Genomic DNA, 27,643 nt, shown 5'->3' with positions numbered 1-27,643 from the left:
CATGCTTTATCAATGCCTGATTCAATGCATACTTTACCAATGACCCCTTTGATACATGCTTCATCAGTGCCTGCTTCGATAGATTCTGTATCAATGTCCCCCTCGATAGATTCTTTATCAATGCCTCGTTCAATAGATTCTTTATCAATGCCTCCTTTGATACATGCTTTATCAGTGTCCCCTTTGATACATGATTTATCAATGCCTCCTTCGATACATGCTTTATCAATGCCTCCTTCGATAGATGCCCCTTACTTTTTTAAGATCGAGTTTTCCTTCAAAACGAAACACATTTAAACATAATAACCCTCTGATAATAACCCTACCTGTAATTCTGGTAACAAGGTCTGATAATAATCCTACCTGTACTGCAGGTAACAAGGTCTCATATAGTCAGGCTATTGGATTGAACCTGATTCACAACACAGCCTGTAAGAGGGATATCTCTGTATTGAACCTGATCCACAGCACAGGCAGTAAGAGGGATATCTCTGTATTGAACCTGATCCACAGCACAGGCAGTAAGAGAGAGATCTATAAATTGAAAATATCTGTATTAAAATAAAATAAGAGAAAATATCTTCTGAGCAAACCCAACACAACATAAACATCTTTGTTAGCATTCCTTTATCAAGCAGAACAGTTCTAGAAAATGGCTATTCAATAAGATGCATCCGTACAAATCATAATGGAGAATATCATCAATAGAGAAGATCACTGGTGCACCAGAAGGTACTAGTAGTCAATAAATTGAAGGACATATAAGTGTTAGGCCTGTAATGTATGCGACTGATGGCACTTCTGCTATATATTTCTGTTGTTCTCTCTATGAAGTTTCCCAAATGTTAATAGGATACTAGAAGATTAAAATGTATGTGACAGCGTTTTCATAATTTGCTTTGGACAAATTTGTAATTACAGTGTCCTTCAATGATCTCATAAATATTAAAAAAAAAAAAAAAAAAAAAAAAAAAACTTGAAGGTTATTGGGGTATATACATGTAACGCTTTAAATAAATAATGACTCCAGTAAAAAATATTCAATAATATGTAATATAAGGGTGTCAAAGAATATTTCAAAGTGTAGTGTGTACAGAAATGATTGAGATAAATACTGAAACTCAGGGTAGCTTACAGGTGCATCAGCTAAACATTCTCAATTGTGCAGTTTTGAAAGAAACACTTGTAAATGTTTTTTTTTTTTTTTTTTTTCATTTAAAAACATAATATCTGGTACTACCTTAGGTTATTAAATGTATGCTTGTGCATGCGCTGGGTCATTTTGACTCAGCAGTAACTGAAGATTTCTTTAACCAAGTGGAGTACCAGATATTGGGCCATATTTTCAAACCGTTTCCTCTTTAATAAAGTCCTGTTTTTGGAAAGAGGTAAAACAACTGGTAATTTTATAAAACTTGAACCAAACAGCCAAGTAATATATTACTTTGAACAATAAGAGTTAATTAAAGACTGGATGAAGCGCTTTGAAAATATGGCCCATTGTGTTTTTAAAGAAACTTGTTTACAAGAATGTGATTCTTTCAAAACTGTACCATTGAGATAACACACACAACCTGGGAGGTTATGGAAATATTCTGGTAGCCACAATAATAGCTATCAAGACATTTCTAATCAGCATATTTATTTCAAATCAAGTTGGTTATAGAATCTTATCAAAAAAAAACAATGAACTTATTTTTAAACAGAATGTTAGCCCTAAAAATTATTTTGCCTGCAACAGCATTTTAAAACCAGTGTCACTTTGGTAGACCCAGCATGTCAAGTTTGAGTGAAAACAAATCGGCATGCCTATACGAAGCTAGAATAATCTGAAAACTATAAAAAGCAATTGGAAGTGCTTGAGGCATGGTGCATGAGATCAAATTAAATGTTTATTAACAGGCAGCATGATGAAACAGTGTATATAAAAAAATGTGTAACATAACATAATTATTAATAGCACTTGTTTCCTACACAAGAGGCAGGAGATGTGGTTAATGAGACAAACAAAACACCCAATCTGTTATACTGAGGAACACTGTTACTATGCATTACATGAATAAGAGCTCCTGGCAGACTGCTGCCTGGGACTATAATCAGCTCATTATGAGTCGAGAGCTGCTCGAGCCAAGGCACTGCCATTGTCTCAGGCATGAGCTGAGAAACCACTGACTCAATCAAGTCCCGTGCCAAGCTCATTAACTTCTTTTAAAACAAGTCACATTGACTAGTAACAAGGTCTGATTGTCCTTAGTCGTTCCTGGAATGCAAATGAAAGGTAAAACTTAAAAGGAACGGTGTCAAGGAGACAAACGTTTCATTTCAAATGCCTTCATCTGTACAGTAAGTCATTAGGTTTGTGTGTCTTAAAAGAAGGATTGCATCAATGTGATTTGTTGATAAACAGCCAATTAAAAAAAAAAAAGCAGTGGCAAAATGGGGGGGGGGGGTAGGAAAAGCACCTGAAGAAATTAGTTTGAGTTTAAAGTAATATATAGGGTAATAGATGGTCTGGAGGGCATTAGAACCTGATAAAAGATGGGAGTTTTGAATAACCAAAGGTTAAAAATGGATGTCATCTGTTAATATGTATAATTAAGTACGCTGTCTAGCCACTCTATTTGGATCTGTACCCAATATCGGGACGAGACACATAGATTCCACTAGATGCTGGAAGGTGTCTCAAGGGATGTTAAGCCATTCACCCAGTATTATTTCAGACACCTGGTGCAGAGCGGTAGCCACACAATTTGTGATGACAATTGTTGAAGTTCATCCCAAATATGCACAAGAGGAATGATTCTGGTGCCCGTGGAAGAGGCCTGAAGTTATGATCCTCAAACCAGGTGGACTTGCTCAACAATGAAGCTGAAGTAAAGTACAACATTTAGCCTTCCAGAGTAATGAAGAGTATTCCAGGAGAACAAGCCCCTCTCCAGGGACCTGGGTATTCCAGGAGAACAAACCCCTCTCCAGGGACCTGGGTATTCTAGGAGATCAAGCTCCACTCCAGGGACCCGGGTATTCCAGGAGATCAAGCTCCACTCCAGGGACTTGGGCATTGCAGGAGAACAAGCCCCTCTCCAGGGACCTGGGTATTCCAGGACAACAAGCCCCTCTCCAGGGACCTGGGTATTCCAGGACAACAAGCCCCTCTCCAGGGACCTGGGTATTCCAGGACAACAAGCCCCTCTCCAGGGACCTGGGTATTCCAGGACAACAAGCCCCTCTCCAGGGACCTGGGTATTCCAGGACAACAAGCCCCTCTCCAGGGACCTGGGTATTCCAAGAAAACAAGCCCCACTCCAGGGACCTGGGTATTGCAGGAGAACAAGCCCCACCAAGGTGATGCCAGATCCAGTCTGATAGACAGACAGGTCCCATGGCTTATTTATAGCAACAGTGTTTCACATTTTAAAAATTTCAGTGTATAAAGCATATAAAGATGAGAATGCAGGGCAGTTCTGTTGTATGAGCTATAACCACTCTCCAGCCCAACATTAACAGAAAACAAGTTTTGCGAACCATTGTTACAGGTGGAGGGGACTATGTACTATGTATTCCAGAATAGCAGCATAATAGATTCAGGATTAACATTATAAGGAAATAAAAATAAGTATTTGCTTTACCTCAATCTAACAGGAATTAAAGACAACAAAAGGCATCTTGAAGCGTTTGTTACCTTCACTTTTTCCTTTTGTATTACCGATTATTTATTGTTCTTTTGCTTTTGGAGAATATTACAACTGCCCTATTATTTTGTATTCAGATTTTCTTCACCCCCTTACCCCTAGCAATGCTGGTGATGTGTCTACACCAGTGTGATAAGTGTTATTACCAACCCAATGTTTGGTACTTTTTATGTACCTGGTTCTGATGCGAAACCATCAGTAGTGATCTGCACTGCAGTCTTTGGGAGCTCTTTGAAGCTGTAACACTCTAGAGCACTTCCTTCTCCATGTGGGGCTGCCCCTATTAGGATACAGTTGATGACAGACTGAACAAACTGAACACATACAAGCACTTCTATCTAGTAGCACAAGCATGGGAGAATTAGTAGCCTAGGTGGGTTTTTAGAACCTGAAAAATGGCAGCACATTTATTTTTTGAGTTTTTGTTTTTTGATTACAGTATATATAACTGTTTTAACACTGCAGAACCTGGTCAATTTGTACAAATATAGAACTAAACAATGGCACCCATTTTTAAAAATATTCACAATTAGTTAATATAAAACACATGCAGCAAATTTCAAATGCGCAAGCAAGTAGCGATAAAGCTATTATTAATTAAAGTGCTTACTCTGCAGATAGCAATTCATTTCACATTGTGGAGTCACAATGCAAATCAGTGCTGTTTGTTTTCTGTCACGGCCCCCTGTAGAGAAATCATGATCCAAAGCATTATGATCCGAAGCATCAAGAGACAGCATGTTGCTGTGAAGTAGCAATAGCAATACTAGTATACAATATGGGTCATTTTAAAAAGTAAAAATTTTAATTAAGCATATACAAAAAAAATCTCATCTAGTTATGGCTTTGGCTGTGATAGCATCTGTCATTATCAATCCAAATCAATCATTTCTACCTTTTTTATGTGTGTTTTTAGCTCCTTTTCAATTCCAACACCTATTTCTGTCTTTGGGGTGGGGGGTGGTGACTCTCGCCACCCCACCTCAGAGGACCAAATTAACAGTGTTGCTGAACACATATGTAGCTTATAACAAACCCCATTGTCATTGCTGCCTTCTGTGCTGTACCAATCACTAGCATACTGTATCTTTTTCAACCTTATCATGATTGATTTTTATTCAAAAATCCGTGGTCATAAATCAGTGTTGACCACTTATTTCTGTATGATATGGGGCGTATGAAAACCTGTCTGTCTAAACGTCACTGATTCAACCAAACTTCAGTCAGAAATTTGCTGAAGCACCTATTTAATAAAACTGCATTTATCAGCCTGTAGTAATAGCCTACTTCTTAAATTATGAAATCAAAATTAAGCTCTGAAATATAAATGCATTCCAAATGTGTAAACCAATTGAAAGTGTTAGGTGAAAGTGCTGACTTATGCAATCTACTGTAATAGACTGAATTTGAATCAATTCAATTGAACTTGTACATGTCTCAAATATGTAATTTTAGGGCAATAACATATATTAAGCCATAAGCAATAAACAGCATAACCAATGTTACAAAGACTAAAATAAACAAAGAGACTAGAAACTTACCAAGTAGCTAGGCTAAGCGTGAGCTCCAAACACTAATAGGTGGATATCTTCTATTACAGTGGATCTCAAAAGTGGACTTTTCCACATTTTATTGTGTTACAACATGGAATCAAAATTGATTTAATTAGGTGTTTTTGCACAGATCAACACAAAAAAGTCTATAATGTCAAAGTGAAAAATAAAATCTACAATTTGTTCTAAATTAATTACAAATGTAAAACAGAAAATAATTGATTGCATAAGTATTCACCCCCTTAGGTCAATATTTGGTAGAGGCACCTTTGGCAGCAATTACAGCAATGTTCAACTCTTTCCACATATTCTCAATTGTATTGAGGTCCAGGCTTTGACTGGGCCACTCCGGGACATTGACATTTTAGTTTTTAAGCCACTCCAGTGTGTCTTTTGCTGTATGTTTGGGGTCATTGTCCTGCTGGAAGATGAAACTTCTCTCAAGTCCCAGGTCTCTTGCAGACTTCAGCAGGTTTTCCTCCAGGATTTCTCTGTACTTTGCTGCATCCATTTTGCTCTCTATCTTCATGAGCTTTCCAGGCCCTGACGCAGAGAAGCATCCCCATAGCATGATGCTGCCACCACCATGCTTCATGGTAGGGATGGTGTTCTCAGGATGATGTGCCGTGTTAGCCTTGCTCCAAACATAGCGCTTAGCTTTGAGGTCAAAAAGCTCTATTTTGGTCTCATCATACCATAGAATCTTCTTCCACTTGGTCTCAGAGTCTCCCACATGCCTTCTGGCAAACTCTAGCTGAGATTTGATGCGAGTTTTTTTCAACAGTGGCTTTCTTTTTGCCACTTTCCCATAAAGGCCAGTTTTGTGAAGCACCCAGGCTGTAGTTACTGTATGCACAGTGTCTCCCAGCTCAGCTGTGGAAGATTGTAACTCCTTTAGAGTTGCCATAAGCCTCTTGGTGGCCTCCCTGACTAGTGCCTTTCTCGAACAGATACTCAGTTTCTGAGGACGGCCTGTTATAGACAGGTTCACAGTTGTGCCATATTCTCTCCATTTCTTAATAATGGACTTTACTGTGCTCCGGGGGATATTCAATGCCTTGAACATGTTCTTATATCTTACCTTATTGTGTATTTGCTTTGAATGTTCCTTCATCTTCATGATGTAGTTTTTGTTAGGAAATGTACTAACCAACTGTGGGACCTCCCAGAGACAGGTATATTTAACCTGAAATCATGTGAAACACCTTAATTGCACACAGGTGGACTCCATTCAACTAATTATGTGGCTTCTGAAGACAATTGGTAGCTTATTTAGGTCATAGCAAAGGGGGTGAATTTATGCAATCAATTATTTTCTGTTTTATACTTGTAATTAATTTAGAACAATTTGTTGATATTATTTTTCACTTTGACATTATGGACTTTTTTGTGTTGATCAGTGGCAAAAACTAATTAAATCCATTTTGATTCAAAGTTGTAACACAATAAAATATGAAAAAGTCCAAGGAGAGTGAATACTTTTGAGAGCCACTGTAACTGTAAAGTAACACATTGCTGACAGTTTAAGGAAACGTGATGTCTTTTAAAGGGACAGTATAATGCACTGTTACACATGTACTTCGCCAGTATTTTTATGTACAACTAAATAATGAACGCTGTCACATCTCTGAGGGGTCCCCTGAGCTCTAGCTCAGAAAGCTGAGAAAACGAAATGCTGCCTTATGTGCCTTTATTTTTAGGTCAGCAGAGCAGCCGAGGATAATTAAATACAAATATGTATTTTTAGCCTCTATTTATAAAAAGAAAGAGAAAATACAGTACACGGAACAGTTGTATGCGGCTTTGAGAGAGCAGAAATCTGCATTCAGTGAGAAATGTTTAACTGCCTCATTAACATTGAACTGCCTAAGTAATCATTAAACCAAGGAACGCATGCCATGGCAAAAGTTTAAAGTACAGTATCACTAAATAATGAAAGTACTGTATTGTTTTGCTAACCCTGGGTTCAGTATGTGTAAACAAAGTGCAGTTGAATCCTAAACCAATGGCCAGCAGAGTGCTTAGAGATGCAGAGTGTGTTGCTGATTCCCTGTTTTGTTCTGCATGTCCCGTGCTTAGAGATGCAGAGTGTGTTGCTGATTCCCTGTTTTGTTCTGCATGTCCAGTGCTTGCTTGTCCATGTGATGACTGTTCTTTGAGTTAGAGCTATTTCTGTTAGCATATAAATGTAAAGACAACACCTGCCACGTTTGACTGTATCAACGAGTCACACTAATCACGACACGTATATTTTTGTATGTTTAAAATACTCTTTTTCTGAAACTGTTTTTTCTTTCTTTTTTGTCAACTTTCTGCATTGGCAGAGCATCTTGGATTAGAATTTATAGGTATGGAACAATCATTCATTTTAATCTAGACAATCAAAAGCTGCCTACAAATAATTTGTAGCAACTTCTCTTTTTTCCTTTGAAGGGTTGATCCAGAAATAATAACAATTCCAAACAAATACAAAACAGCTATCTGATCCTTTTTGATCAAACTCTTTGAAACATAAAGGACTATTGCTTTTTGTTCAGCAGCACTCATTTTGCAAGTGAATACTTCAAACCTCTATCCACATTTACAAGTGGTGTACATTTTACTACAGCTCAAATTAGCTTGGCTGAATTTCAGCCTGTAATAATCTTGCTGCAGATGTATGTGGGCAAATACATGCAGTTACCCTTAAAGGAGTGTGCCTGCTTTTTAGTCTGAAGACCTCTTTGAAGTTCACGATTGGTTTACACTGAATGCTAAAGTGGCTTCTCTCAGCTGTAAATCTGCAAAGCCACAGGTCATAATGTCGCTCAGAAGGCTGCCAGCGACATAAACAACTTTTATGGCAAACAACTCAGAAAATAAGACCGTTATCCCATTTGTGAGCACACGCAAACCTACATTAAAACAAACAAGCTTATTTTTAAGGTAAAGTAATCATTGCAAGACATTGCAAAGAATTGCTCTTTTTTAATTCTAAAAAGTAAACCATTTCAGGTTGAGACAGCCCAGCTCTTTTAGTAATAGATCCCATTTTAATACATGTATTAAGCAGTAGTTGCTCTAGCATGCAGATGTATTGACAGCTGTCGTGCTCATACTATGATGACAAGAAACATTATCACTGTCCCCTCATTTCATCTTCTAAACATGTCTTGGGTAAAAAAGGTAGTTTTTTCAAGTACAGAGAGGAGAGAGATTGATTTTATCACTCAGTGAATACAGAGCATTGGAAGTCTTTTTGAAAGCAAAATTAATCTGCCACTTGAATGTTTAGAGGACTTTCTTGGGGAAAAAAACACAAAAACAGTTCAAGTATTAAAAATATTCTGTTCTTAGAATTCAACAAAGTAAATGCACCTGTATGACCTCTAGGTACCGCAAAAGTCACCGTCATTCAAGCATTTATTAGAACAAGATTAAACCGTTACAATAACTTCACTATTATAGCTCAAGAAATAGCTTTCATTTGATACAACAAATTAGTACCAGATGTTTGCATAGTTGTCGTTTTCAGAGAATCATTAATTATAAACTAACCTGAAGTTTACTTTTAAGCGTATATTTACCGATGGCCACAGACCATACATTTTGTAATTAATTTAACTTTTACGAAATTGTGTCTCAACATCTTCCTAAACCTTGCCCTTAACATTAGATATTCTATATGAAAAGAAACTGAATGGCAAACAAGCAGTACATTGTTAAACATGACAATAAATAAGTGCAATGTATCAATAAAAGCATTTATTATCATTCTATAGTCATGGAAATCCTGTACATAGGTCACCAATACACATTTGAGAACAATGTGGCTGCTTATTCAATTAATTGTCATTTACTTGAAAAACTACATGGCACTTTGCCCCATAATTATGGACACTTTAAATAACAGAAATGCAAGAAAAATTCCCTGTAATGTTACAATTGCACTATATATGTGTTCAAAAGTTGTGCATGCTGATGCACTGGGGAGGCCAAATCAAGGCTGATCCTCAGAGCCAGCATTTTCAGCCAGTAGGATATTGTTCAGGATGAAATCCCCACCTCCAGCAATACAACAATCTGTTTAATAAGCAACTCATAAAATTCACACTCTTTACATGTTCATGAAAGTGAATTCATTTGAGGTTTACAGGCAAGTTCAAAATCATGAACTGTCTTAAAGTCTTCTGTAATAATGGGCCCAGGTGACAGCCCTAGTTAAACGGCAGTCAAACTTCAGAGACAGTAGCCCAAAGAGACACCTCTCACAGCCCCTTCTCTCTCAGGGTGAACAACTGTCTTGAGAGGGAGTGCCAGCACATTGCACAACACGTATTGCCAACATATAATCTGGAGCTCCCTTTACAAAATTACAAAATTTCCCATTTTTATAAGAGAAATGAAAAATAATCACATTATAAATGAGTGCTGCGAGTGGAAAACTAAAACAAAAACTAAAAAGCGCAACAGCTAAACTGTGGTTCCTGTGCTTTATTAGAAGTCTTGCACATCTATCTCTAGTTTGCTTTAAGTCTCTTCCTTTAATTCCCCTGCCTTTCTTCTTCTTTAACAAGCATGCTATGCCAGGCCTACAGTTGACTTAGTCCCTGTGACCATCTTACACCTCGTCAACTCATCCATGACTTCCATCTTATACTTGTGTCCTTTTCTCTTTTCTTTCGTTCTTTCATGTTCTTCTTGTTTTCTTGTTTCTGTGATTCAAAAGCATTCAATTGTGTAAGAAATGTAACCCTTTCCCCCTTTCCAAAAAGTAAGCCACAGTTTCCTAGCCATGGCCACGTGACCACTCTGGCACCCGCTAGTGTCTCCTTGCTGTTATGCAACTGCAAACAGCTGTTTTAATCTTGTTATCGTTCCAAAGGGTGAAACGGTTAATGTTTTAGAGATCCCTTTTCCAACAGAGTTTGGTCAGATTATCATGTTTAAAATGAAAATTAATATGGAAATTGTATCAAAGTGGATGTTGGATGAGGCCATATCTAAAACATGTTATTACCATTTGCATGTAATTTTAGAAAAAACGCTTTTTTCCTTTGTTTGCGATCATTAAACCCGGAAAGGAAATACAGACTCCCATGGCAAAGCAATGTCTAAGCCATGTCTAGTTCTACTATGTGTCTAACACAGCCCACCTGAGCCTGATTAGATAAACCTGCCCAGGCCTGTCAGACTACGCTCATAGTAAAACAGGACTGGCAGTCTTATTTCTTATTGATATATGTTTTTTTTTTTTCTTTAAACAAAATACTTCTCCTTAAGACTGCTGAGAATATAGTTTTTAATTAAATGTGTCAAAAAACTACATTTCCCAGAATTCTCTCCTGTTGCAGAGGCAATAATGGATTCAGAGAAGGAAGAATAAAAGAACAAAGATAAAACAATCAGTATTGTCTCCTCATTATCTCTATAGCTCCATATACTGGGACAGATGAGAAGTGTTGCCCATTGTAACCCCTGGCTACCAGTGAAAAACAAATGGAATCTGTTATTCAGTTCAGCTCACACAATTGGTTTCTGCAATGGTGGCTACCAAGACAACATTCAGTGTGAAAATAGAAATAGCATTTTGATCTACCACTGTACTTCAAATCTTCAGCATAGAGTAAAACCTTAATTATCTGAACACTGATTATCCACACTGCACCCTTGTCTGGACCTGGACTGTATTCAGTGGGACCTGGTGCTCAGCAATCATTTTGTACATCAGTGAGCAAATTCTCAGCAGCTTTAAGGTTAAGCTACTGTAATGATGATCACCTCTTGATACATTGAAATGTGAGATAAATAAATGTGAGTGCAGAAACTCTAGCAGACTTTACCACCTGATTTTGAAGGTCAGTTAGCTACAATATCATTAGCCCTAATTTCCTTTTGATGTGTTTGTTCTCTATGCATTATTACATGAGAGCTGAACAAGGTGGTAACATGTATTCTATACCTCCCAGTAGCACTATCACCCCCCTCTCTTGCGTTGAAGATCTTTTCATTCTTTTGTTTTTTTAATGCAGCTGTGTAGATTTGTACATGCGTACAATGCAAAGGACTAAACTGGTCCTTCCTGGTGCCAAATCACTTCCTAAGCTGTGTGGCTGTTATCAAGTCACCTACAGTACAGGAAGTTATTGGGTACTAGGAAGCAGCAACTTCAAATGGTGTAGCTGAAAAATTATTTCATAAATCTTATCTGTTGTGTAATTGTATTCACTATATAGGTCTCAGTGTGAATGTCCTCTCCTGCTACATTACTTAGAAAGTTGACAGCTGCATTGCCTGCTTTACTGCTTCCTGGGTTATTTCACCCCAGCAGTGTATTCAGGGTCAAAGCCTCTTACTTGCTGCAAACCATGTCAGTCACTAGAAGAAGCAGATGGTTGGTTACTGACAGGTAAGAAGGCCCTAAAGGGATGGGGCCTATTTTACATGCTAGGTGAAATGGCCTGCAAGTAGATTTCTTTCCCCTAGTTTACCACATGTGTTTCTTTTAAAACTACACAATTAAGACCTATATAGTGAGTGGATTTGCACAGTGGGAAAATGTATGGAATTAAGTACAATATCTATGCATTGTACATGGAATATACACTGTATATACATAGCTCTATTTAAAGTAAAAAAAAAAAAAAAAAAAAGATTAAAATGATCTTCGGCTCAACAGTAGGTGGACCAGTGATGATGCTCCTGAAGCTAATTAGAGGTAAGAAATTCATTTTAAAGCCTTGGTTAGCACTAAAATTCTTACCGACCACTTTATTATTATTTGTATTGGTATTTTACAACATGAAATGTTTAAACTGCTGCATTTGCTATCATGTTATAGCTTTAGTGAAATAGTGATGTGGGTACCAGTACAGTCAGGCCTGTTTAATATCACTTCTGTCAACACCTCCTCCCTCAAATTATAATAGGAGTCAGTAAAAACAATACTAAAGGATCACTAACAAGTACATTTGCTGTTCCAAACAGCATTTGAATGTTGAAACATATACCACAGCAAAACATTACATTTTGTTTATACATTTCATAAGTACAACAGTTCTGAAAGTAAGAGATATTACCAAACAGCATTATGGAGTGAGGTCTATAGTGCTTGAAACAAGTCTTCTGTTTGAGGTTATTTATTGTCCTCAATGTTACAGAGTCCCTTTAAAGTGATATTAAAAGGTTTGACAATGAAAAACAAAGCTTTATAAAATAAATGCAGACATGCAGACAGAAAAATTATATAAATGTGGCAAAGTATTCCAAATGTAATATTGTAGAAAGGCTGAAACCCTGCTTTGTCGATTGCTGTTCACAGAAGCAGAGGAACTCTATCAGAAGAGGGTCCTGACAATTACCGGTATCTGTGTCGCGCTGCTTGTGGTTGGAATTGTGTGTGTGGTGGCCTACTGCAAAACAAAGTAAGTGTGTCGTATGCTTACCTCAATTCAATATTTAAATAAAGTTACATATTCAAACAAACACAGCATAGAATGTATTCAGTGGCAAAAACAAACAAACATGTGACATCATTTAAAAATATCAGAAAAGATACCATGCAAAGAAAACCGATGCATAAATGAGATCAGAAATAAACAACACACATTCTACTGTACACAGGAGTGCTTCTCACCATTTTTAATAGGTCATTTCATGGGGTACAAATTCATTTTTACTTTAATACTCAGTATGGAGAATCCGCAATGTGGATGATTTAAATTGCAATTAAACAGACGTTTTAATGATGATAATGAATTTGGTCGGAGACCTTGTCTGTGGGTGCTGAGCTATCTGCAATGCTGGCTGACTAGTGAATACACGATGACATCAAGTAGTCTAGTGCCATTGATAGGAAGTGGCTCACAAGGCCACCAAACCTTGACTAGAAAAAAGAAAATGATGAATGGTTACCGCAAAAACTGCAGTGGTGCAATGCCACCTACACCTAGAACAGGAAAAGGATGAATGAAAAGTAAGCAGCTGAAACACGGCCCCCCCCCCCCTCCGTGCATGAAATGCAATGAGGGAGAACCTGGCCTCTCCAGCTTGATGGTAGGAGGAAAGCTTAGGGAATCCATGGGTAGCCATTTCTCCAGGCTCTAAAGATAACCAGCTCCCTGTTTGGCCTCGCCGCACATGACTGAAACAAAAAGAAACGAGATGAATGAAAGCCACACAGTGTTTTTATGGTGGTTGGATATGATGTGTTGATTAGTGGGCGGATTCTCCTTCCAGAACTACAGCCAAGTTTTTCCATTATATTGATCATTTATATTTTGTTTTCCAGCTACTTCAACATGAAAGAATATTAAAATATTAAAGTTTCAATTCTAACAAAATATTCAAACATGAAGAACCTGTGTTCTTCCTGGCTTTAATTAAAGCTGCAGTTTATTTAGTATTTTTTATATTGCACAAAGATATATTTTGCTACTAAAACAGTATTCTTCCCTCATGTGCAGCTATAGGAGGTTATAAATAACATCTTGAAGCTCTGTTATAGATAAAACAACATTTAATTTGTATTGAATTGTTTTATCATTTAATATCCAGAGCATACCAGTTCAGCTCAACTATAAAAAAACATCCATAATTATCAATAGTGAGGTAAATTGTTCTTTTTTTTTATAAAACTATAATTGGTGGCTGTAAGCAAACATAGAAGGCTAAGCAATGGAAGACTATTTTAGTGTAGTAAGAAGCACATTGAAAGCATATTATGGGAATCACTATGGTACAGTGTGGTTCATGCATTGCTTGGGAAAATCATGTCAAAATTAGCATGCTAATCTACCACAGTGAATACTTTGTGGTTTCTCAGGGCTTAGAAAGGCACAAGTCTGGAAGAAGCAGCTGCAGTACCTGAGGTGGCTTGCATGCATGAATTTACAAAGACAGGAATGTCAAAATAATACCTGAATAACATGGTTATTACAGGTGAATGCGGAACAAAGGAACACAACTGCAAGGTCTAATATATCTTACAGGTATTATATAGACGTGGTGCTGGCTCTGTAACTATTTAAAAACAGCTTTCCTCCCTCACATTGTAGCATATTGCCTTCTTGCTGCAGTAAGCAATATGACCGTTACTAATATACATAGCTTTAGGTAAAATCATTTTGGCTTCTCCATTCCAAGTGTAGCCCTGTTCTTCACAGTCAGACTCTACTCCATACAGTAAAACTACTAAGTGCCTGAATAGTTTTTGGCGGCAGTGTGTTCCCTGCAGTAATGAATGGTTAGGCGCCTGAATTCCAGCTTGTTTTGCTTGCGTAGTTGAGAGTTGTCCACTGTGTGATTCTGTACAGGAAGCAAAGAAAGAAGATGCATAACCATCTGAGGCAGAACATGTGTGCCGATCATCAGAACAGAAACCTTGCGAATGGACCCAACCACCCTGGCCCGGGGCCCGAGGAGATCCCCATGGTCGATGTGAGTACCACAGTATTTTAACACCCCTATTCTCAAAATGGTTTTGTCCAGGCTGTAATTTACTGCTTCTCTTCGAAAGGTTCAAAAACACATCTAAACCCCTCTTTTATTACAGTGGAAAAAAAAAATGCTTATCAAAAATGGATACTCATACCCCATATACCATAATTATTATGCACTTATTCAAGTGTCACTTGTCAAGTCCATAGCAAAGGTCCTTGAGTGGCTCACCTAATAAAGGCAGGGGTGAGGGCATGGAGTTGTACAGCCAGGGAAGCCTGGGTTTGGGAAATTTACAACCTTCACTGGGAATTTCATAGGGAGTGCTGGAATCTTTTAAAACAATTTATTAATGTTCTAAAATCGAATTTATATAAAAACACTTAAAACGAGAGGAGGCCATTTGGCCCATCTAAGCCTGCCATGGTTCATAGCAGATGATGTCAAGTTGGGTCAAGCTTTGAGATTGTATTGATGGTGGCACCTGACAGCGATTAGTCCACTACCAGTGTCTGAGGTGGGCCGGCACTTTTCTAGTGTTATACTTGGTGCTAACCCTAACTCTGTGAAGACTGCACCTGCACCAGTTCTTTCATAAACACTACAGTTATTCTATTCTCACCATCAGAGATTGTGTACAATTGTCTTAATATAGGGAGTTCATATAACTAAAATACACACATGAGGAGTATTCGTAGTGTGTCGGTTTGGCCAGTGGAAAAGGCTCTGGGAACAACTCCAAGAATTTCTACCCACAAACTGAACATCACAAAGGGACGGTTATATCTGCTATTTCATTGTTACTTTGGGATTCGCTGATTATCTTACAGGTTCTGTACTTATATTGTTGAACTGTCCAATTTTGCAAGAAGCACATGTAGTACAATTTTATTTTTATTTAAAAACATGAGAAATGGTCTTACACTTAGTTAAAGACATCTCTGTTTGCAAGCCTTGCTTTCAGTAAGTGTTCCGGTGAAATTGTCTCCACCCTTCACTGGCTTCTTTCCCGTTGATAGCCAACCAGCTACTTCCCCTACTGATTGACATGCTTTCAACTAATAACATGCTTTGACCCAGAATACACTGCTGAGATGAAATGACCCAGGAAGTGCAAGAGCAAAAACGAGAGCTTCCTTTTACCTAAAGTAGATACCAGATACCATGTTTTGAAATGAAAATACACGGTGCTATACCATGTGCTTCTTTTGAAACTGCACATGTAGCTAAGGGAAGTGCAATACAATAACAATACACAACAGTGATCAATTTGTGCACAGAAGCAATGTGTTCAATTTGTGAGTAGGTACTTCTGAAGCAACAGAAACAAACTTGTGGTTCACCTAGTGAAGACATGGTGAGCAGAGTGATGGCTCGTCTAGTGAAGACGTAGCAAGCAGGGCGATGGATCTTCTAGTGGAGATGTGGCGAGCAGAGTCATGGCTTGTCTGGTTTAGACATGGGGAGCAGGGCAATGGCTCCTCTGGTGAAGGTGCGGCGAGCAGGGTGATGGCTGATCTAGTGAAGAGGCGGCGAGCAGGGCGATGGCTCATCTAGTGAAGACGCGACAAGCAGGGTGATGGCTGATCTAGTGAAGATGCGGAGAGCAGGGTGATGGCTCGTCTGGTGAAGACACGTCGAGCAGGGTGATGGCTTGTCTGGTTTAGACGCTGTGAGCAGGGAGATAGCTTGTCTGGGGAAGATGGAGTGAGCAGGGCAATGGCTCATCTAGTGAATGCGCGGCAAGCAGGGCGATGGCTCATCTAGTGAATATATAGCTATAAAACTCAACGACATCAGACAGATGTGTCTGCAAGTACATTCATCAATGACTTGGATTTCTAAGTAATGAGGTGGTTTCCAGCTAAGCTTAATCCATGCTCCCTGCTGCTGAATGTAGTAGCATGAGACTGAGTGCATTAGGAGCTGGCTGCGCTGCTAGGAAGAGAGAGTGCTTTTTAAGCAATAGAAAAGCGGCTTGGAAAGGCTGCAAGCCTTTCTGTGCAACCCTAGATCAATTGTCTTCATAAGCCCAGTGACTATGACTCTGCATCTCAGTCTGTGCAGCATCTTCCTAGTGTCAGGACAGCACTGTGGTGCTTGTGCTAATCAGCATTCTGTAACACTATGCCACCTTCAATCAAATGGAAGTGAACAGCTGCCTCAACATTAGTTTATAGCTAGGCCAAATAGACTTGAATTCATCGTGAGAGCTGCTAATGACGAGAGTACATGTTAACACTGCATATACTTAGACTGAGAAAAAATTGGCACCGCTAGTTAAATTAGCATTAAATCAAGACTGTATGACTTTAATTAGCACTAGCAACATACAGCTTTATTCACAAAATGTGTGATTTATTTAAGATGGATTAAATACAGTTTGATATGCATTCGTCTGTTCCAGACAGTTCTGGGTTTCTTTCAGTCTAGAAAAGTTCCACTTATTTAACCCACCCCAGCTCGATTGTTCAAATGAGTCATGTTGTAAAGCTTTGTGAAAGCCTTCCCGGAAGTCATAATGTAGTGTTTTTAAGGCTATAAAGAAAGCTAATAAGAAAGCACCTCTGAAAAATCACTGACCACCTCATTCCTGCAACTAAGATCATATTAGTGCTAGTTTTATATCTAGCTGTATTCCTCTCAGGAAAAAAAAAAAAAAAAAGTATTTATTTGACAGGGACATTCACAGAATGTTTGGTTAGGGATTGTTTATAAACTCATTTTTATAAAAAAAAAAAAAAAAAAAAAATGTAAGCACACACACTTCAACCTAGGAGAATGCTTCTAAACACCAACACACAAAAAACAGTCCTTAAAGTATTGTTTTATAAAATATTCTGGGATTTAATTTTGTTTATATTTTTTATTATTTTTTAAAAATTTTGATTAATTAAATGTGTTCATTATATTCAATAGTTTTAGTGATATTTAGGTCCCTATTCACAGGATTATTTTAAGGCATGTTTTGAACATTTATAAACATTGTCTTAGGTCAACAGTGCTTTGAAAAATGAAGATAAGCTAACAAATTTTTCCTAAAGCAACTGTAAACTTAATTTTATTAATCAAAAATTGGCTTTTCTTAAAGTCCTGTGAATAGGTACCTACATCTCAAATTAAAGCAAAAACAATGAGAAATGCATTCGAGTGTATTTCTATTTGATTGCAATAAAACATCTGAGTAACCGATGGTAGTCTAGAGTGTATCTGTTAGTGTTGGTGTTGGCATCAAAGAAAAAGCCAGCACTTGATGCACTGCCATAGCAGTTAAAGGGCATGGAATGTCATGAACTCATAGGGATGTTTCATAAATGAAATAAAAATGCAGTTTCTTTGTGTGGTGTGCACTTTCACATTAGGCGACACCCTTGCTATTACAGCTTGGCGCTCTCTGCAGCAGGACTGGAAAGCAGACGCTGGTGTGCATAGCCTCTTCTAATTGACTTTGGGGTCTCTTTTCCCGTTCCAGTACATTTCGAAAAGCGTTCCAGCTACTGAACATGTGATACGGCATGACGCGGACACTTCATTTTCTGGTAGCCACCCTTCATCTGTGTCTCATCATTCTTCGACAGTGACCCACACATCCAGTCACAGGTAATGACCTCATCTAGAAATCGCACCACGTTAATAAATCTGCTAATGAAACGCACTTGGAGAAAAGTTGCTTAGTTAGTATTCTGTATGATGTGATAACTAAGGCCCCTACAATCTTTGGTAGTGCTTGGCATAAATAAGGATCTAATTGATACGTAATTATAGATGCCATGCAAAAATACCACATTTTCTTACCCCTCACATATTCTCAAAAGTCCCTGGCTATTTTTCAGATTTTTTTTCACTTGTAGTCCATTTCCTATAGTCTCACCACTATAAATCAATTTTCTGTGTTACAGATAAGAGGACCCCACTTGAGCCATGAGGCTGGTTCATAGTTCCTGTCACTGTTATCTAAGCAGACTCTCAATACTATAGAGTGGCCAGTCCTCTAGTCGAAGCATTTGCCATTGTATTTATTATGTTTCTAATGCTGGCACTATTGCGTTATTGAGTGTTTAATAGTTAAGTAAGGAAGATATTTAGAATGAATAAGTCTGTGAGATGTAGCTCTATATCTGTTTCTCTACAGACACGAAGACCGCACTTGGAGCTTGGACCGGACTGAGAGCATTATTTCAGACTCCCATTCTGGCATGATGTCATCATCGGTGGGGACCAGTAAATGCAACAGTCCTGCCTGTATCGAGGCTCGAACCAGGCGCGCAGCTCACTGCGGCATCAAAGAACCCCCACGGCCCATGATGCAGTACAGAGACTCCATCGACTCCCTCTTAGACTCACCACACAGCGACAGGTTCGAATAGCATTCCCATTCCTGAAACCGCATCACCTCGAGAAGAAGGTCAATGATAATAGTGACAGAACATTTCTCCACAACACAGTATTCATTATACAGGTCTCAAATGTGCAGCTATGATAGTAACATATGTTAGAGTAAACATTTTAAAAACATGGTACCGGTATTACCCTAGGTTAAAAAAATGTCTCTGTTGCAATGCTTTTAGACTGTCTTGCACTTCCTGGTCATTTCACCTCGAGAGGGATTGTCCATTGAATGTTTTAAGTTATGTTTAGTGTTTATACATTTAGCACTATTAAGTGTTTTATAGTTATGGATGACGTTTACAATAAGGGAAGTTAATAAGGTGATACAGAGGCAGATAAGGTGAATAAGGTGAGGCAGAAATTACTATGTTTATATTTGTTTCAATAACAGATTTATAATTGGCTATATCAAAAAAGATATCATGCAAAGGAAACTGATGCATAAATGAAGTCTGAAATGCATAATACACATACGTAGGGTAAAATAAAACTGATAAACAATATTATTGAAGTCAAGTACGTGTTTATAACTTTAAATACACGCCCTCGTAGTGACATCATTCATGAACCCTCCTCTCTCTACTTCCTGAGTACTGCCAGTAACAACACAGCCAAACAGCACACAGGCATTCCTTAACCCCTTGCAGTCCTATGTTGGACCAAGTCCGACGTTATAATTTTCCCTTTCCAGTCCATCAAAAAGATGTAAAGCACAGGTCTGTAGTTGTTTTTTCTCTGGAAAAAAGCAGACAAAGCCTTTCAATGGCTGAGTGAAACCGATAGGAGAAGCCGAAAAAAAAGGGGCGTATCTGATAGCCCCATGCACCACAGAGATAACACGGACATAAACAAAGGAGATGCTTCTGCATCCAGCACTCAAAGAATATCACATACATTTGCAGAGCTTTTTGAGATGTTATAGTAATACAATAATGATTTGGATCACATTATTGAGGAGTTTGGTGATAAAACGAGTGATCAGTAGAGGATTTATCAGTATGCACGTCTATAAAGAGGTATGTGAAAAATACAGCACTGGGGCTTAGCTGGAGATACAGCATTGAGTGTCGTATTGCGATTCAATGCCTTTTGAAACTGTTTTACTCTGAAAAAAAATAAAAATAAACAGCAAGTGTAAAATAAACAGCAAGTGTGAAAATAAATTGGACCTGACATTCCTGACAAGCACTGAATAAATGGACTGCAAAGGGCTAGCCTGCACAGAGACATTCCTTTTGAATCTGTTGTCAGTGAGCCTCACTCTCCCCCATGCAGAGGCCCCGTTCGCATTCCTGAGCCGAAACACCACAGCCAGTTTCTCAATGTGTTTTCACCAGCAGCCCATCCCCAAATCTTCACTCTGGTACCTGGGTATCAAGTTTATCTCAGTGACGTGTACCATTCTGAAATTCAGCAGCAAAGTCATATCCATCTTTTCCAGTTTAGCAGCTGCGATCACGCTCCTCAAAAAATATATCATCTCTATTCTCTTTTCTCAAAAGTGCAGTTTGCGCAATGGGCAATGGCATTACTGCAATTAAACTAGGGCTTACTGTAGCTGTAGGGACTGTGCAATTTACCAGCAGGAGAGGAAACCTGGCTACCTGATCTGGTGCTGTTAGTAGGAGAAGCAAAATCTGTAACAATTGCCAGTAAATATGATTGTTAGAAGACCAACAGTCTCCCTACTGACGTTCTGACCAATGCTTTAGTGAGAGCCGCGTTATCCCAGTGCGTCCGGCTCTGGGTTTATATTGTGTAATGTTTCACGTCCCTCCCAGCAGTCCATAGAAATAACAGCAGCAACTTGTACCACATAACTAAAATGTTACTTTGCGGCTTTTCAGATAGACACGTACCAATAACAGAAAAGTTCAGGAAATAAATATTGGTCATGGTTTTAGTTACAGTATCATACAAACTAAACATCTATACACAGTGATGAAGGCATTTTAGACTCAGGAAACACTTTCTGTATAAATGGTGACAATAGAAAACAACCATTGCAAAGGATGCTCCTATTAGGCACTTGTTATAACTCACCAAGACCCTCTATCATTTTGGTGGTGCATAGAATCTTCATGACCATCATTTTGTTTCATTTCAATGTGATGGAGATGTTTACCACAATAGCTTCCCCTCTTCTGCACATTTGATCAGTTATTGGTCAGTGGTCAGTTAAATGTAGTTAGATATGCAAGCTGCCACCAGAACAAACAGAGCAGTTCATGAAATAGTTTCAGAAAAGATCCTATGTTTGAAACAGCCCTCATTTAAGAGATCTCATCTGATTCCTAGAAGATATCTCATGGGGTCTGAACTGAGGGCCAGTGCATTATGGGATTCATTTTAATGTAACGCTTTTGACCTATAATGCAATCAAAAGCACTTTCATGCATGTCTGACCTGCTGGTCTCTACTAGTTTCTCCGATCTCTTCCATCCTCTAAGCTGGGCTTGCTCTGTGAGCTTTTATCTGCAAACCCTATTAATGACTAGGAGGTGCAAGCAGGGTGATAGGGCTTTTAGATGCAATGCTGCTACACTCTGGAGTACCCTGACGCAGCCTATTAAGGATTTTGAGACTGGAACGGTCTTCACGACCAAGGCCTTTCCAAATGCTTTCATTTCATTTAAATGTTCAAGTCAAACAAGAAATAAGGCGGTAGTGAAAACTGTTCCAGTCTTTTTAAATTATTTAAGTTTTGTTGAATGTAAAATGTATTAGAAAGTCAACAACATTTGATAATAAGATGTACAGTGGAATGTAGGATACGGCTGAGTTTGATTGCGTTGTAAAATGTGATTTACACGGGCCATAAAGCCATGCAGCAGGGTGAGGCTGCAGGAGCTGAACTCACCGTTCTTTTGGCCTTTCTGCAGATACGTGTCGGCTCTGACTACACCAGCCAGGCTCTCTCCCGTGGACCTCCATTACTCACTGCCTACCCAGGTGCCTACTTTTGAAATCACTTCTCCCAATTCCAAGCATGCTGCTTCCCTGCCCCCCGCTGCCCCCGTCACTTACCGTGTGGAAGAGGAACAACCGTTGCTACGCAGATACCAGGTGCCGCTGCAGGATGTCCAAAGACATGACCCGTACCGGCAGCGGCGTAGCTATCTCAATGACAGCACGGGCAGCCTGCCATCCAGCCCCCTCCGCATGGTGGAGGATGACGAATACGAGACCACCCAGGAGTACCTTTCCTCGCTGGAGCAACCAAAGAAAACAGCCAGCAACAGCAAACGGTGGAAAAAGTCCAAACTCAACGGGCATATCTCCCACCGTGGAGATGCCATGAGGGACGATAGTTCACGAAGCTGCATGTCTGAAAGTGATTCGGAGGAGGAGCACGTTGGGGAAAGCACTCCATTCTTAAGTATGCAAAACATGAACATGGCGGAAAATACAGAACCGCCGACTGTATACAGACCGGCGGAGAGCAGGACTTATTATTCATCTAACAGACATAATGCACGTGGAAATGTACAAACCAGAGGAACACACACAAGAGCAAAACAAGACTCTGCTCCTCTTTAAAAAGAATGAGGAAGAAAGAACGAACTTGCTCGAGACCTGCACCTCCCACAAATATCTTTATTTTATATAACAGACAGATATTCGAAACAAAGGAAATGTTTTATTTTCATTTTAGCAAAAGTTGTCTACTAGCTAACAGCAAAGACTTTTTTTATAGGGAAAACTATTTATATGTAAAATTTGATTTACAGCTTACAAAAAAAGAGAGAAGATGTGCCAATTTTTCACTTCTTAAAGATAGAATAATATTGTGGTGCCTTTTGCTGTATGCTAATGCCAGAGTTCCTGCTAAGGTTTGAGTTTTTTGTATCCTTTCTATACAAACTCATCATTTTTTATAGACACATTTTCTCCCAATTCTGTTTCAGGGGGCATTTTCCCATTTTAACAGTGTTGCTGAATATGGTCATACATGCTGGTTAAGCTGTCATGCAATATAAGTCAGTATTTTTACATTAAAAACCCATGGATGCATTAATCAGTTTTTAACAAAAGGATGCTATTGTAATTCTGAGAGGTGAGTATGTGTCAACAGAAGGTGTAATGATACAACACACATGAAACCTGTGAAGAGTGCCAACGTCAATGATCAAAGTCACTTATCTGGCAACATTTTACATTAGTGTATTTATTGTAGTTTGATTGGGTTGTTAAATCTATTAAAACTCTTAATTTCAACAGTAGGTTTTTATTGAAGGGACCTGGAGAATAGGGGAGGGGAGTTGAGGATCATTTAAATAAGTGGCCTGGAGAATAGTAGAGAGGAGTGGCGGTTTATTTTTGATAAGTACAAAGGGTATTGGCCTTGATAATGATTCATGAGCTCGACAGTTTAACTTCTATTTAAAGGACGCCACCTCCTAATATTAACACCACGATGGGGCATTGCTAGAGCACTGACTACAAAACAGTGGCCTCTGTTGTTTCACCAACACAAGTTCACATCTAGTCTTAATATCACAGAAATGCGACTTGGTGATTTCACGTTTTGGCTCTTCATGTATATATTTACACATACAGGATGGGCCAAAAGTTGCACATCATAAAAGGCTATTTAGGGCAGCTTGTGTTGAGCCCCATTATTTCGTTCTTCTGATGCCTCTGGTTAATGTGTGGAGCCAGCCATTCATTCTCTTAGTACTTGCCTCTTGAAATGAGAAAGCAGTCTAAAGGTATCCTTTCCAGTGGCCAGCCTTTTCTTTATCCATGTTTCCAATGGCACACAACTTTTTCCTCACCTCCTATATATATATGGGATTGAATTGTAAACCCTATATTGCTAGGGATTGTCTCAACCCTATTGTTAAATCTAGTCCCTACTCCAATGCCTGTACCCCTTCCCAATCTATAAATGCTCACAAGGGATTTAGAAAGATTATGATTGGGTCACAGTTTAGGCTGAGATATTTACACAAATTCTGTATTTTATTTTAAACTGGTCAAAACAGGTAGTTAAAATGTTGGATGACGTTTTACTTGGGCCCGACTACTAAGGAGCCCGGCTATGAGCCCTGGCCTGTTTGACTGGTGGACTGTATGTAGCAGCTGTGCATTCTGCATACCATTATATTCCTCATAAGTCATGCAAGTATAAGATGATGACACTGCTCTGGTATAAAGTGAATCTAACACAAAGGCAAAATTCTCAATTTCTTTGAGAAAAAAATGGAACTACAACAAATATAAATGACTTCTTATCGAAGGCACAGTGTTATTAGCATAATAATTAAAAGATTTCCTAGAATAGAATCTGCTTTCCTTTTTAAGTCTGTCACTGGTAAATTGCAATGTGTTTTTTTTTTTTTTTTTTTTTGGTTTGTTTTTGTGTTTGGGTAATGCAAATGAACACAGTGTTTCTAGTTGTTTACATGTCAACGTGCCCCAATAGGATATTTTAGTTGTTTTGTTTATTTTAGAGCTTGACCTTTTTCAGAAAAACAAAACAAAAAGCAACACCTTCTTTCTGCATGTCGTTGGCAGTTCAGAGTGACGGATGCATGGTAAAGTTGCAACAGAAAAGACTTCCAGTCTTAAGAAATGAAAGTGTGTTTAATTTAACATTCAGCAATAAAGCCTTTTTCATGTCCATTACTGGAAACTGCTGGAGATTTTGCCAGATTGTGGTAAATACTTGTAAAATAAAAACTAAACCACCTATTCATACGAAAAAATAAATCTTTATTCATACCATTTTTAACATAATTTCTTTATCTCTATCAGGACAGGGTTTCTAAAGTTATGGAGGTCATTAGGCTTTGATCATTCTAATTGAGCCTTTTCACAAACTTGTTTTGACTTCTGTATTAGTTTATTTTAGGACTTGATGTTTTTGAATGTTTCTTTGTATCACTCACCTTTCAGAGTGCTCATGTGACCTGGGTTCTTCATTGAAACACCATGAACCCTGTTAATTATACAACAGGTTTCACCACTTTCAGTGTATGGGTTGATTCTAACCAGCCGAGACAACGACATTCTGTGGTTGAGTGGGGCAGAGACACTGGTAGCCAAAGTGAACAACAAGAAAGCGTCAGGTCTAATTGACACCCATTTCATCAGGTTTTCCTTAGTTTGGATATCTACCCCAGCTGTATTTAGTCAGCTGCTGGTCAGAAGCAAAGAACACATTGAAAATGATCTCACTAACTTGCAAAGCCCCTGCAACTCGATGAGATCGGCTTAGAAACAAATATGTAACTTTAAAAGGTGAGTGATTTATTAAGGTATTGTGTGAACCCCTAGGAGCATCCCTAGCTATCAGTCACTTGTATAATTCTGGGAGCTCAATTGATTACTGGATTCAGGGTGCTGGACCCAAAGCTATGATCAGATTAATATAGTAGCATTACATTACCCTCTTCTATGATGGCGTTCCATCAAGCTTTATCCAATGTGTATTGATAGTGAACCCGTTTTCGCCCTGTTAGTTTACACAGTAGAGTTTCTGGGACAGGTCCATCTACCTTGTGTGTGGAAGTTTAATTGTATAGTTCCATAAAACAAAACAAAAAAACAAAGTATGTGTGGATGAATCTCTCGACTCTTATTAAACCAGTCACATATTTTAAAAAGTGGAACTTATCAAGTACTTAAACCAAAGGCTTCAATTATATAGATTATAATTATTCAAGAATTCATTACATTAACACTCAATCTTAAAAGTAAAACGACAGCATTGGAAACAAAGTCAAATTGTATCGAGGTCATGATTCCTATTTCCATGGTAATGCAGAATATACAGAATTTGTAGTACCTGTAGGCTATTGGACACCCAGATCAGCTCATTGATGAGGTTCTGATGTTCTGATGCAAGTGGGTACAGGTTAGGAAAGCTTTGGCCAAATTACGATGGTTCAGATCTGTGCTACCTGAAGATATGAGCCCTAATCCTAACCCTAACCCTAACCCTTATCCTATGCATTACAGAGCAACTGTTATCAGTTAACCTAACGTATAGTTTTTTTTAATGCAAAATTCCTGTCTGCTAAAGACAAAACTTTAAGAAACTCATGTTTTTTTTTAAATGTTTTACTGGTGTAAATGTTTTGAAAGTATGACTCAAAATCAAGAAGATAATAGTTCACTTTCTGCCTTTGTCAGTGTAATTGTTTCTTAGAGTACAAAACCATGTTCTGTGCTGCTCATTATCACGTGCCTGCAATCACGTCAAGTGACTTACATCATAAGAAATGAGTAGATTCCAGGAGCAACATCATTTTAGGCTTTGTATCTATTGCATTGTACATGAAAATCTTACATTGAAATACTGTGGCTGCGTTAAGTAAATGAGCCACTCAGAGCAGCTCAGTGAAAGAACCCAATTAATGACATGTTCAGTTCCGCTCCCCCTGAGCAGCTCAGAGCTAATTTCATCCGTGATCGGAGTGAGTGGAAAATTGTTGGCTCTGAGCTACTCAGTTACTTAACGCACCCTGTATAACCATTACAAGCACAATACAGAGATTCCTCATAATCACACTGATCTGAGTGAGATTATTAAATGCCAGGTCTGTAGCCAAAAAGTAATTGCTCATTAATTACATCATCATACTCTATTTTGTTTTACTGAGATGTGGCTTGGGCAAAGTTATGGCTTCAGTCTCTCGGGAGTCTGTCCTCCAGGCTATTCATTTTTAAATGATGATGTCAGACTCTCCTGAAGGCTACTAATTTTTAAATGATGATGTCAGACTCTCCTGAAGGCTACTCATTTTTAAATGATGATGTCAGACTTTCCTGAAGGCTACTCATTTTTAAATGATGTCAGTCTGTCCTGCAGAAGTCAAACACGTCTTAGTGTTCATGGCAGAAGGCTGGCATCTCTTCTTCACTCAGCACTTGATTTTTCTCTATTCTGTCCCAACACATTCACTGTTGTTATTAACTACCCACCACCAAATTGTTCCCCTGGTTTTATTTCTGATTTCTCAGTTAATGTTTGATCAAATCATTGTATTGCCAAGACTTTTGGTTCTTGGTGACTAACGTCTGCCTTTATCACACTTGTTGGGTCTATCTTTCTCTGATCATTTTCTTATCACTTTTGACTTGGTCTCCCACCGACCACAACTAGCTTGTTCTGTAGTGAGCTACTGGCCTCATTTGTTGTCTCCAGCCACTTTTTCTACTCTGGCTGCCAGTTCAGAATTAGTTGGGCCTCTTCCTACATCTGTCAATGATGCGGCTGAGCTTCATAATTCTACTTTCCCCCACATCGTTGAATTGACCAAGGTCAGAGGCGTGAGCGTGCAACCTCGAGGACCCTAGTGTCCAGAGAGAGCAATGAGGGATCTATCACATTCAGGTGGTAGAACAAGGCAAAGGTATGCAGGGTAGCCCAGCTAGCCGCATTGCATATTTCAGCCATGGAGGCACCTTGGAAGAGGGCCCATGATGTAGCCACACCTCTCATGGAATGTGCGGCTATCCGCCTAGGTGGGGGTAAGCCAGTGCTATGACACTCGGCTGCAATCCAATACGACAGCCGCTGCTTGGATAGGGACCAGGGTCCGTGTTCCATGGCAGACGAAGAGCTAGTCAGACTGACGCAGC

The 27,643-nt window shown here is 38.8% G+C and overlaps 1 protein-coding gene across 4 annotated transcripts in view; it reads left to right on the top strand.

The window, feature by feature from the left end:
* nrg2a (neuregulin 2a) overlaps positions 1 to 26,044 on the top strand; it is a 399,111-nt gene extending 373,067 nt beyond the window's left edge. For 2 of the 4 annotated variants that reach the window (XM_041266715.1, XM_041266714.1), the window contains exons 6-11: positions 7,570 to 7,593; positions 12,546 to 12,648; positions 14,539 to 14,662; positions 18,135 to 18,262; positions 18,795 to 19,019; positions 21,934 to 26,044. In XM_041266715.1, coding sequence (XP_041122649.1) covers positions 7,570 to 7,593; positions 12,546 to 12,648; positions 14,539 to 14,662; positions 18,135 to 18,262; positions 18,795 to 19,019; positions 21,934 to 22,591 — 1,262 coding nt within the window. In that variant the 3' untranslated portion in view covers positions 22,592 to 26,044. The remainder of the gene's footprint in view (positions 1 to 7,569; positions 7,594 to 12,545; positions 12,649 to 14,538; positions 14,663 to 18,134; positions 18,263 to 18,794; positions 19,020 to 21,933) is intronic. The other 2 variants (XM_041266713.1, XM_041266712.1) reach the window with 2 other exon arrangements.
* The last annotated feature ends 1,599 nt before the right edge of the window (positions 26,045 to 27,643 follow it).

This window comes from Polyodon spathula, chromosome 12 (genome assembly GCF_017654505.1).
Source record: "Polyodon spathula isolate WHYD16114869_AA chromosome 12, ASM1765450v1, whole genome shotgun sequence".
In the NCBI taxonomy this organism is placed as follows: domain Eukaryota; kingdom Metazoa; phylum Chordata; class Actinopteri; order Acipenseriformes; family Polyodontidae; genus Polyodon; species Polyodon spathula.
This window is presented reverse-complemented; position numbering and strand designations above follow the sequence as displayed.